At 55.9% G+C, this 11242-nt stretch overlaps 1 protein-coding gene across 2 annotated transcripts in view; it reads left to right on the top strand.

The window, feature by feature from the left end:
• PLEKHD1 (pleckstrin homology and coiled-coil domain containing D1) overlaps nucleotides 1–10782 on the top strand; it is a 29258-nt gene extending 18476 nt beyond the window's left edge. Inside the window, exons 7-13 of one of the 2 annotated variants that reach the window (XM_045807949.2) lie at nucleotides 3338–3432; nucleotides 4883–4976; nucleotides 6413–6591; nucleotides 7146–7278; nucleotides 7648–7792; nucleotides 8118–8267; nucleotides 8574–8820. In XM_045807949.2, the coding sequence (XP_045663905.2) occupies nucleotides 3338–3432; nucleotides 4883–4976; nucleotides 6413–6591; nucleotides 7146–7278; nucleotides 7648–7792; nucleotides 8118–8267; nucleotides 8574–8743 (966 nt within the window). In that variant the 3' untranslated portion in view covers nucleotides 8744–8820. Of the gene's footprint in view, nucleotides 1–3337; nucleotides 3433–4882; nucleotides 4977–6412; nucleotides 6592–7145; nucleotides 7279–7647; nucleotides 8268–8573 lie in introns of both variants that reach the window. The other variant, XM_045807948.2, reaches the window with a different exon arrangement.
• Nucleotides 10783–11242: the final 460 nt, after the last annotated feature.

Raw genomic sequence — 11242 nt, forward strand, 5'->3', positions numbered from 1 at the left:
GTCGTTATTATCATCAACGTACACGATCTGTTTCAGAATTCCCTTTTCCATTCCTTTGAACTGCTGTCTGTCCGTGAACAGACATCACGCAGATCCAGTTTATAATACCATCTGTCATTTATTAAGCACTGACTGTGTTGCAGACCATTTGCATGGACTAGCTCATGTGACCCTCCCGTTAACCCTACAAGGTAGTACTGCCCATCTCAAAGAGTACCCCCCACACCCTGCCTTCTTCCCACACGAGATCAAAGGCAATCTAGACCACACCTCCAGCTTCACTTGCTGTGTGTGCGTGAGTGACTCCCCATTGACAGATGCAGTCTCTTTTCTCTGCTGAGCTCCAGCCCCTTAATATCCAACTGGTGATGTCACATCTCCAGCCGGATGTCTCGAAAGCACTGCAGACTTAGCATGTCCGAGACCAGTCATGATCTTCCTCAGCAGAGCTGGTGGTCCTCCTCTAGAACTCCCTATCTCAGGGAATTCACTACCAGCCATTGTTTGTGCAGACTGGAAGCCCAGGAGTCATGCCTCACCCTGTCCTTCCCATCTCCCCCCTTTCCACTCCACCCCCGAGTTCTGATAGCATTGCCCCACAAGCTCTAGAACCTGCCTGGCCACTTCTGTCCATCTCACTGCCCTGCTCTGGTTTACACTACTGGGTCTTGCTGGACTAAGGCAGTGGCCTCCCACCTGGGTTCCCCGTATCCCTCTGGGCCCCTCTTCATCCCTTTTCTCCCTGCTGCAGCCAGAGTCACTGTTTATGGTGGAGGTCCCTGCTCAAACCTTCATTGTTTGTTCCTGATCAGGAAAAGAGACCAAAATCCCCAGCATAGCCCAAGGCCTGTGTGGTCTGTGCTCCCTCCCACCCTGTTCACCCTCACTCTGGGCCCAACTGTATGGGCCTGTCTTACTTCTTTCAGGGCAGCAGGTTTCTGAAGGGCCTTTGCACATACTGATCCTTCTTCCTGGAATGCTCCTTCCTTTTACCTATCTACCTTCACCTGTTGCCTCAAGAAATCTCCCGCTCCCCCCACCAATCATTCCCTCCTTGTCCAAGGCCGCTTTACATGGAACTGTGCACCTGTCCAGCACATCATGTCCCTTGGTTCGTAACCATACTCTCATGTGGGTACTTATTAGTTTCTGATTCTTGCACTGAGCTGTACGCTCCATGAGAACGGAGACGTGTCTGGGTTTGCTCAGCTTCACATCCTCAATCCAGAGCCTGGCGGGTGCTTGGCACGTATTAAGCACTCTATAAATATGTGTGGCGTGAATGAATGAAACCACAAAAAAAAATCTCATTGGGGTTTTTACTGGAATTGCATTGAGCCTGTAAATTACCTGGGAAGAACCTTTACTGTAATCTTCCCACTCAGGGGCTTGCATTCTTTTTGAAAGCATAATTACTTTTACTGGGGACTTAGAAATAATGCAGTGAAGCATGGAGACTTGGGGACAGAAGAGCTGTTCCCCGTAGCTAAAGGGAAAACGGATCAGTCTTGTTCTGTGGCTCTAAGGGGAAAAGGCGGACCTGATGATGGAAGTTACGAGGAGGCAGATTTGGGCTCAGAGGGCGCTGGTGGATGAAACGGGCTGCCCCTTCTCCTAGGTGTACAGGAGGGACTCGGGGTGTCCACAGGTTGGCTGCGTGCTTGGCTTTGCCAGCCTTCGGTTTTGCTAAGCGCCGTTCCCTGGCTCCTCCTTTGCTGGCTGGGGTCTTCGGGCTTCAAGGCTGAGGAGACGGTAGCTGAGGGCGGCCAGTTCCCAGCGAGGGAGGCAGCTGCTGGAGGGAGAGAGTCTGGTCAGAGGACAGAGGGGGCTACGGGGGCATTGGAGGGCAGTTTTGCTCCATAAATGAGATTCAGCCCTCCTCTCTGAGCCGCGCGAAACTTTTGGCAAAGTCTGCGGCCCTTGCTCCGTGCTTCTGTATTTGGAGCTCTCAGGGCCCGTGCTGAGGTTGAACCTGGGAGGAAGAGCTTTGAGCAGGTCGTTCTGGAGTGAAACGGGCTGTCTTAAGAGGGAGCGCATTCCCTGTCATGAGAGCCATTCAAGCAGAACCTGGGCCATCTCTTGGCGGAAAACTGATTCTGGGATTCGAGTGTCTGATGGAGACCGACGCGCCTTTCAAGGACCCTTGACCATAGAGGGCTGTGATTCGTGGGTGGGTGCCCACTTCTCCGACTGTCGCCCAGCGCTCAGTGACGCCTGACTTAGGTGGGAACGCACTGTATCACACAGACCTGGGACCAGCGCGGGGAGGAGGGAAGGAAACGCCAAATGACGGTCAGGCCGTGTTATGTTCAGGAGCGTCAGTTTCACTGTCTGGTCCTTGGAGGCATCACGAGGGCCTGCTGGCCTCTGAGGTGCTAGAAATTCTATCCTCCCGCGGTGTGAACTATAGAGGAGCAAAGCAGTTGTCACAAAACAGCTTCCAGCCAAGCTTCCCTCGAAGTGTACCCTGCAGCCCCACCTGCCAGGGAGGCCCAGAAAAACGGGACCCGTGGAGGGCACATACTTGCTGAAAAAATACGGTGCTGGCCGGACGAGCCCAGCGGCCTGCCCGGCGCTTTCTGGCTCTCCTGTGCCCTTCGGGCAGAGCACAGGGAAAGCTGCAGCCACCTCGATGCCCCGAGGAAAAAAGAGTCCTGATTTTCTGACTCTGGGGTTGGGAATGGCTTTTCTTCGCCACCCTTAACAGCTGGCGCTCTAGGCATCTTTTTTTTTTTTTTTTTTTTTTAAAGATTTTATTTATTTATTTGACAGAGATAGAGACAGCCAGCGAGAGAGGGAACACAAGCAGGGGGAGCGGGAGAGGAAGAAGCAGGCTCATAGCTGAAGAGCCCGATGTGGGGCTCGATCCCGTAATGCCGGGATCACGCCCTGAGCCAAAGGCAGGCGCTTAACCGCTGTGCCACCCAGGCGCCCCTAGGCATCTTTAATGGCAATACACACGCACCCCTTTTTCCTCCAGCGCTCGGGAGCCGGCCAACATGCCTGAGGGTCTTAGTGCCGGGAGTTGCCCGGCAGAGTAGACATCCAGAATGATCACCACCTCCAGTCACAGGGAAACGACGTTGGGATCCTTTCTAAACCCTGGCTGCAGCAAGCCCGGGTGTTTGATAAGGCAGACCCCTCACAGATTTTGGATTTGTTGAGACTGGGTGTCGCTGAGCGGGACCAGGGCTCCTCAAGACTTAGCCCCGAGTTGGCTCCCATAAGGCCCAGCCTGCACTGCATCCCAGGGGGCCCCTGGACGAGAGGGGCGGTACCTGACCTCAGGGGCACTCTGCTGCCCGTGACTCTTCTCTTCCCCTCTGGTTCCCTTCAGGAGCTTGAGCGCCTTAACCAGGTGCTGGAGGCCGAGAAGCAGCAGTTTGAGGAGGTGGTGCAGGAGCTGAAAATGGAGCAGGAGCAGATCAAAAGGTGGGGGGGGTGCCCAGGAGGGGGTGGGAGGAGGGTGCACCCCAGTCGGGGCGTTAGAACCCACGTTTCCCATCGGGCCTGGGGAGCTCTCACCCAGGAGAGCCTCGCTACTTCGTGGCTTCCCAGTGCTCCAGGCCTTGGGGCAGCCCCGAAGGAGCTGTAGGCCCCACACAAACTGGACGTGAGGCACGGGCAGGTGCAGACCTGCGCCCCCCCCCCCCCGCCCGCCCTGCCCCCAGCAACGAGCCCCTCTTGCCTCTGTCAAGCCTTGCTTACCCAGAAGCAGACGGGAACCAGTCAGCCTGGGGGTGCTGTTCGCCAAGACCCACAACATCCCCTGCACAGTCTCTTCTCATTCTGGCTAATGACGTCCCTTGGGATCCTTAGTCCTGTGTATGGTTTGCAAACCCAGTTGTCCAGTTGTGCATTACAATCACAGAATGAGAATCTCTGGAAGGTAGGGCCCAGAGAGCTATATTTTACAAAAGCTCTCCAGGTCACTCTGATTCAGACTATGTAGGAGTTTGGAGACGAATGCGCTGGGTACTGGTGGTGGTAGTGGTTGTTACCCTCCACTTCCCCCTCCTCCTCCTCACTACTGATAATCAGTGATAGCCCTGAATGGTTTTTCTTGCAACAACCTTATAAAAGGAAGTCAATTAGGCAAGTGCTTTGGGGAGGGAGAAGCTCCAAGAATCTTACCAAGTAAATGGCCAAGCACCTGCGTATGTCCAGGATTGTGCCAGATACTGGAATAGGAGATTATCTTTCAATGCAGGATCTTACAATCTGGTTGGGAAAACCAGACTCATGCCCAGGAAACATCAACACAGTAATATATAATCAGGCACTAGGAGGCACAGGGCAGACCCCCTGTGTCATAGGAATTAAGGTGTACATGTGATCCTTGTGGGCATGAAGAGAGGTTCGACTGAGCTGGGCCTTGAAGGATGGGTAGGATTTAGGAAATTGGGCAGGAGAAAAGTGAAAGGCATTTCAAGCAGGAGGAAGAGAAACCAGGGGTAAATGCCCGAGGGAGCCCAACCTTAAGAAAGCAGCAAGGGGGTTGTTACCCCAGAGAAGGGCCTCAGCCATGTCCCAAGTCAGAGTGAGTAGGGGTTCTAGCAGGGTCTGTCTGGGGAAGACAGGAGGTAGGGCCAGGACCCCCTTGGTTTTTCCAGGGCTTCTCTCTGCCTGTGGGGTGGCTCCGGGTTTATCCCGCCTGACAGATGCCTGTGTACCTAGAGCAAGTGACTTCAACCCCACTTGGCTGGGATCTTCTTTCAGCACCACGTCCCTACAGCTGCTATTCGGACCCTGCCATGCAGAGAGGGGCTGGCCTTCCAAGGACCCCTCTGAGCCATATTGGGAGGTGAAGCAGAAACACTTCTGTGTGCAGAGGGGATTGGGAGGGGTGGGCACTGCCATACCCAGCCCTCTGTTCCTGCAGGGAGCTGGAACTGACTGCAAGATGCCTCAAGGGTGTGGAGCAAGAGAAGAAGGAGCTAAGGCACCTTACAGAGTCCTTGCAGCAGACACTGGAGGTGAGGGGCCACTGGTGGGCCAGCTGGCCTTGGAGGCAGGCTGGTTGGTTGGGCCACATGATACCGTTTTTCCAACAGCATTTCCCCAGAGGGTTCTCCACAAGGGGAATGGGGCCTGATGGAGTGCTGACCTAAACAGTTTCTTCTTTGTGACCCAGTGAGCACAGGAGGCCTAAAGCAGGACCCAGAAGGGCAAATTCAAGTATGTCCTGCTGTGACTGTGGCCTTGGGAAATCCACCTTCCTCAGTGTTTGTATTTTTATACCAGAGGGGGGTTGATTAGGTGCGTGGTGGGACCTGTGGTTCATTCCTTCCTTCGCGTGGCTCATTCACTTAGCTGCTCCTGGGTGAAACTGATCATGAAGGGAAACCAACCGTCGTGTTACCTCCATTTGATACCACAGAAACTGTGAGGGGGAGGAAGCAGGTGGCATGTGTTAAAGACCAAGTGCAAACTCTGTCCCCAGCCCCTCCTCCCCGACTCTCCCTTGGTTGCCCCTCCATACCCTGCACAAAGACACTCTGACCCCTACTCCAAACCACTGAGCTCATGTGCCCCTAGGAAGCCAAGCTCTTTCAGACTCTATACCTTTGCCCAAGCTGTTCTTTCTGCACAGAATGTCCTTTCACCTCTTCTCTGCCTGGAGAGCTCATCCATCCTTCTAAGACTCAACTCCAACATCACCATAGCCAGGCTTCCCTGACTCTTCCAGGCAAGGGTTTGCTCTGAGCTCTAGGCTCCTGCAGCACTTTGCACACCTGTTATGGGACATTAGGTTGTGTTTTCCAAACTGTGAACTTCACTAGGCTGTGCCCTAAGGTCTCACCAAGCCCAGCAGCACCTAGCAGGAGCCTGGCACATTGCTAATGTTTACTGAATTCATGAATCGCCTTGAAGGTTGCAAGGTTTCTATTCTCCCTCACCTGACTGGGGCTTTGTTTGTGGTGCCTTTGTTTATCTTTCCATTTCACATCATGTTCTCGCCATGGTTCTCGTGGAGTGTTTCAACTCCAGAATTTTGGCGTAGTGCAAGACCCCAGCCTGATAAATGGAGAGAACATCTAAATCTGTTCTAGGGCTGGCTCCTCTTGGGTGTTTTTCATGAGCCCAACACACTCCCTCACTCACCCCTGGAGGAATAAAGACCCCCGAAGGTCATGGTGCCCTTGGGCCCCAGTTGTGTAGGAGCCACCTTCACTGGAAGCTGCATTGGGCTCCTCCTTGAGTCCCTCGATGGAGGAGTAACCTTGCCTCTTTGTTAAGGAGATCTTGGTTGGCCTTCTCCCTCCAGGGAAGAAGGAAGATATTTCAGGTGTCTCTCCTAGAAGATTGAGTAAGGAGGGCCTCACTCCCTGAAACCGAAAGGCAGGTGAGGGCAGCCATGTTGGAGAACCTAAATTAGGTTCTTTCTCTTCCCTCCCTCCCACCATGCCAGGAACTCTCCATAGAGAAGAAGAAAACCCTGGCAATGCTGGAGGAGAATGAGAACCAGCTGCAGACACTGGCCAATCAGAGCGAGCAGCCCCCTCCCCGTGGGGGTCTCCATAGCAACCTGAGGCAGATAGAGGAGAAGATGCAGCAGCTCTTGGAGGAGAAGCTCCTGGCTGAGAAGCGGTGAGAGGTCCTTCAACCCGAGTCCAGCTGGAGAACTTTCCTTGAACTGCACACCCAGATTCTTGGGTTCTAGCCGGCGTTGACCAGATAGATTCCTTACTTCCTTTTGCCTAGGACTCAGTTTTCCCACCGGGCAAAGGAGAAGAAACTTTACTCTTCCCAGAGCTGACTTGATCATTATCTCTTGCACTGGTGTGAACCATACAGACAGACACTAGGTCTGTCTGACAGTGCTTTGTGAAAGGCTGGGCAGGTCCTCACAGCTTCTTTGTACAAAAGAGGAAACTGAGCCTCGGAGGGTTGATAGGACTTTCCTGAGGTCACAGAACTAGCAAGACCAGGGCCCACGACTCCAGTCTTCTGACTCTAAGCTAGGGGCTCCCCTCACTGACCACACCACCCCTCTCATCCCCTGGGTGACAGAACCCAGAAAGTTCTGGGGCTCAGGAAGCCTGGGTCTCAGGGCTTCTCCAGCCAGGTCTCTAGGAGGGGCTGCCCTCCCACTGGAAAGCCCCTTCGGTAAGGGAGCACTGAGCACCTCTTCGGCCCCGCAGGATGAAGGAGAACGAGGAGCGCTCTCGGGCCCTGGAGGAGGAGCGGGAGTTCTACTCGAGTCAGTCCCAGGCGCTGCAGAACTCGCTGCAGGAGCTGACGGCGGAGAAGCAGCAGGCTGAGCGGGAGCTCAAGGTGCTGGCCTGGGCCTGCTGGGAGCAGCCTGTGTTCACCGGCCTTCCTTCACACCCCTTACCGGGCAGAGCCCTGAATTATCTCTGCCAGTCTCACCCGCCAGGGGCAGGCGATGCAGCCACCATTTGGGGAAGCAGTGAGCCCGCTGCCGGGGTGGGGGAGCACTGCTAGACCCCTGCCGGGTGCAGGGGCTAGGTCCGGGCCACCCGGTCAAGGGCTCCAGACACGAGGCAGGATGTGGTAACTTCCATCCAAGTCCAGAGACAAGGAAGCCCGCTTGAACCAGGGGGTGACCAGGGAAGGCTTCCACGGGAGAGGACAACTGCTCCCCAGGACCCCACTTTCGTCTGTCTCTCCCCCCCCCCCCAGGCCGAGGTAAAAGTCCGCATGGATCTGGAGAGGCGTCTGCGGGAGGCAGAGGGGGCCTTGCGGAGCTTGGAACAAGGGCTCAACTCCAAGGTGCGGAACAAGGAGAAGGAGGAGAGGATGCGGGCTGACGTGAGCCATCTGAAAAGTAAGCCCCGGCCCCCGGCGCCAGCCCCCAGCGCTCGCGCTCAGCCCCCGCGGGAGGCCAGACCCTGCGGAGCCGGGACCCTGGCCGGGAGCGCGGCGCGGGTTCGGGTGTGCATTAGGTGGTCCCGAGCTACGGAGGGAACCTCTTCTGCAGACCCCTGCAGCAGGCGCGTCCGGGCTCGGCTTCTCGGGCTCTTGCACCTGGGTGGGGGCGCGGCGGGGGTTTCTGTGCCCTGCCCGGGCGGGTGGGCGGCTGCGCGGCTTTCCCGCGGGGGCCCGGGGCCGGGGGGCGGGGCGGGAAGGACGCAGCGGCACTGCGGCCGCAGGGTTCTTCGAGGAGTGCATCCGGAACGCGGAGCTGGAGGCCAAGATGCCGGTCATCATGAAGAACTCCGTGTACATCCACAAGGCGGCCACTCGCCGCATCAAGAGCTGCCGCTTCCACCGGCGCCGGTCCAGCACCTCCTGGAACGACAGTGAGTGTGGCCGTCCGCGCGCCGCTGCTGCGGTGGGGGCGGTCGGAGGCCGGGGGTGGGGCAGGGGCCGGACGACGCGAGGCGAGGGTCGGCGGAGTGCTGGTCCGGCTCAGAGGCAGGACAGTGCGGCCTGGACCTTTCTCCACCGGCCTCCGGCTTCTCCCAGGATTCCGGGAGCCGGTGGGCGCGGAGCGGCTGCGAGGAGCTCAGCAGCCTGTGGGATGGGGAGCGGGGGAGGCGGGCTGCGGTCGGGCACCGGGCCCAGCCTTGCTGGAGGGAGGCTGCTCACGGCCACCCTCTCCCCAGTGAAGCCGTCCCAGTCCTTCATGACCTCCCAGCTGGATGCCAACAACATGGAGGAGCTAAAGGAAGTGGCCAAGAGGCTCAGCCGGGACCAGCGCTTCCGAGAGTCCATCTACCACATCATGGCAAACCAGCCAGGAGCCCCCTCGGTGGTTCCCCGGGGTGGAAAGTGATGAGCGGGCCTCCCCTGCCTCCCAGGTCTTTCCTCAGCGGCGGGGGCGCGGAGGGGGTGCAGGGGGAGGGCCAACTCTACCTGGCCACTCTCTGCTCCCCTCTGGGCCAGAGCTCCACCTGGCGGCCAGCCTCACCCTCAAAGGACGGGGATGGCACCTCCCTCACCCCGTCCCAGACACTACCCTTGGGTTTACATCAGGCCCAATCAGGCCCAAGCTGGGTGCTCACCTGGTGCTCACCTGGTGAGGTGAGGAGGGGCCTGGCTCCGCTTGGAGACCTTTTGGTTGGCGAGTGGAGTAGGCGGGGCCCACAGCTCTTTCTTGTGCCCACTACCTCTGTCTGTGATGCTGCCTCCCTGTCCTCATGGATAAAGGCCTTCCCTCCCTTGACACCTGCTTCACCCTGGGGTTCCTAACCCTTCCTTTGCTTCTGAGGCCCATAGATACCTCTCATCCAGGGCCCTCACTTTTACCACCTTGTGGGGCAGGGAAGAGAGGTACCTAACAGTGACTTTTGGGTTTGTGGCATATCACACTTGCCATGGGGTCTCCTTTCCTGAGATTGGGCCCTGACTGAGGGGCTACCCACTCACTTCCCTCCTCAGGTGAGTTCACCCATCTGCAGCTTCAGCTGGTTTGGAGGGTGATGTGACCCTGCCCCTTCTCCGCCACATCCCTCCTGCTGGGTCCCTAGGGCCCAGGGCCCTGGCTGGGATCTGGGGCCAGCAGTGATTCTGAGGGTTCTCCCAGAGGACAAGTAGTAAGCTTAGGGGGTGGAACAAGGTGGCCCTGACTTTCGCATTGTTGACTCCTGGTTGGATAGGGAGGAAGCTGCCTCTGGCTGTGGGGGCCCTATTGGTCTATGGGATCACAGATGTCTCCCTCTGGGCCCTGCTTAAGCCACCTTGTGGCCTCCTCTCCCTGCAAAGGCTTTACCCAGTGAAGCAATGTGACCCTGGAAGATGAAGGGCCGGCACCTGTAATAGGCCAGTAGCCATTGGTTGGCCCCATGTCATCCAGGGTGAAGCTGAAACAGCCTGCAGGTGGTCTGTGGGGGGGGTGTCCCTCAGCTGCAGACAGTCTGCTCTCCTCTTTTCCTAACCACACCCTCCAAAGCTCCCTGGGTCTATTGATCTCTCCAGAAAAGGGGGTCTACCTGGGACCAGGGCGCTCATGGTCAGTGGTGGTATTAAAGGTGCTCATCCTCTGCTGCTTGGGAAACAGAGCGAAGAGCCCAGTCTGAGCGGCGCACAGACGGCTGCAGGGCACGCCCCAGCAGAGGTGCTGGCCCCCCCTCAAAATACATGCATACCTGCTGGATGGCCAGCGCAGGCCAGGCCTCGGTGCCCTGCGCTGTGCTCACGGCTGCCCGGTGAAGCTAGGGGGGACTCAGCTGAAGTCCTGGGTGGACTTTGCCGGCTTCAGCCGGTCTCTGCAGAATCTGGGTGGGGGCAGGGGCAGAGGCACTTAGAATCGAGGCATCTGAACAGGGATGAGTCTAAATGTAGAAACTTTACACACGTAGCACCTGCATAAACTTGGACCTCATTTATCTAACGTGCAGAGGATGGACTTTGAAAGGAGGAGGAAGTTGTATACAATCAAGATTACCGGGTGTTTTTTGTTTCTTTTTTTGATTTTTTAAGAATTAGGTTAATAATGGTTTGATCTCGGAGAAAGATCCTTTGGAAATTTTCCAATGCATTTTTCCCCCCAGGCGAGCTATTAACCAGAAGAAAAAGTGCTTCTTTCCGTGCACATTCACCAATCTCTAGTTCCTTCCCTCCCATTTCACCCTGTACTTTCTATGCCTCAGGCAAAACTGTGTTATCTTCAACCAACTGATCAGTCCATAAGTATTTATTTGTTAAAAGCTCACCATGTACCTAACACTGTAAATAGAAAAAGAGCAACATCTCTATATGAAACTATATCACAGTGGAAATTATTTATTGGAAATGTGTTGATCTGATTTAAAAAAAAACAAAAAACAAAAAACAAAACCCTTACTCCTTGGCCAATTAAATGGGTTTCCTGCAGTAGCGCTTGTGGTGTGATCATTGCTAGGGAGATGTTGCCCCCTGCAGGCCAAATGTGGAATTGTGCGATTCCCCACATGAGTCTTCCTAAGCAGGCCGGTTTCTCTACCTATGAGGAAACAAGTCCCCACAGCTGCCCCTCCTGGGAGTGGCTTCTTAATAATTAACTGAAAAATCTGTGTTCCCACCCTGAGGTCCTGGCCATCCCGGTGTAACGAGGACTATCAGCTGGGTTTTATTCTGATTTGAGCACTGACCAAAGGGAGCCAACTACATGAGTGCGACTAGCCTCCGGGGAGGCAGAGGACTGCCGTTTATGACTTGCTGGTTTCAGTAACCCCCTGGAAATTGACGGCACGCCTTCCCTGCTGAGGAGAGGTTTGTGCTTGTGTCCTGTAATCCTATAAGAGAGAGCAGGAAATGGTAATGACTGGATTCTCCTCCTGTTTGGTTTGTTTCC

Source organism: Ursus americanus, chromosome 26 (assembly GCF_024610735.1).
Source record: "Ursus americanus isolate L20-20 chromosome 26, mUrsAme1.1.p, whole genome shotgun sequence".
NCBI lineage: Eukaryota > Metazoa > Chordata > Mammalia > Carnivora > Ursidae > Ursus > Ursus americanus.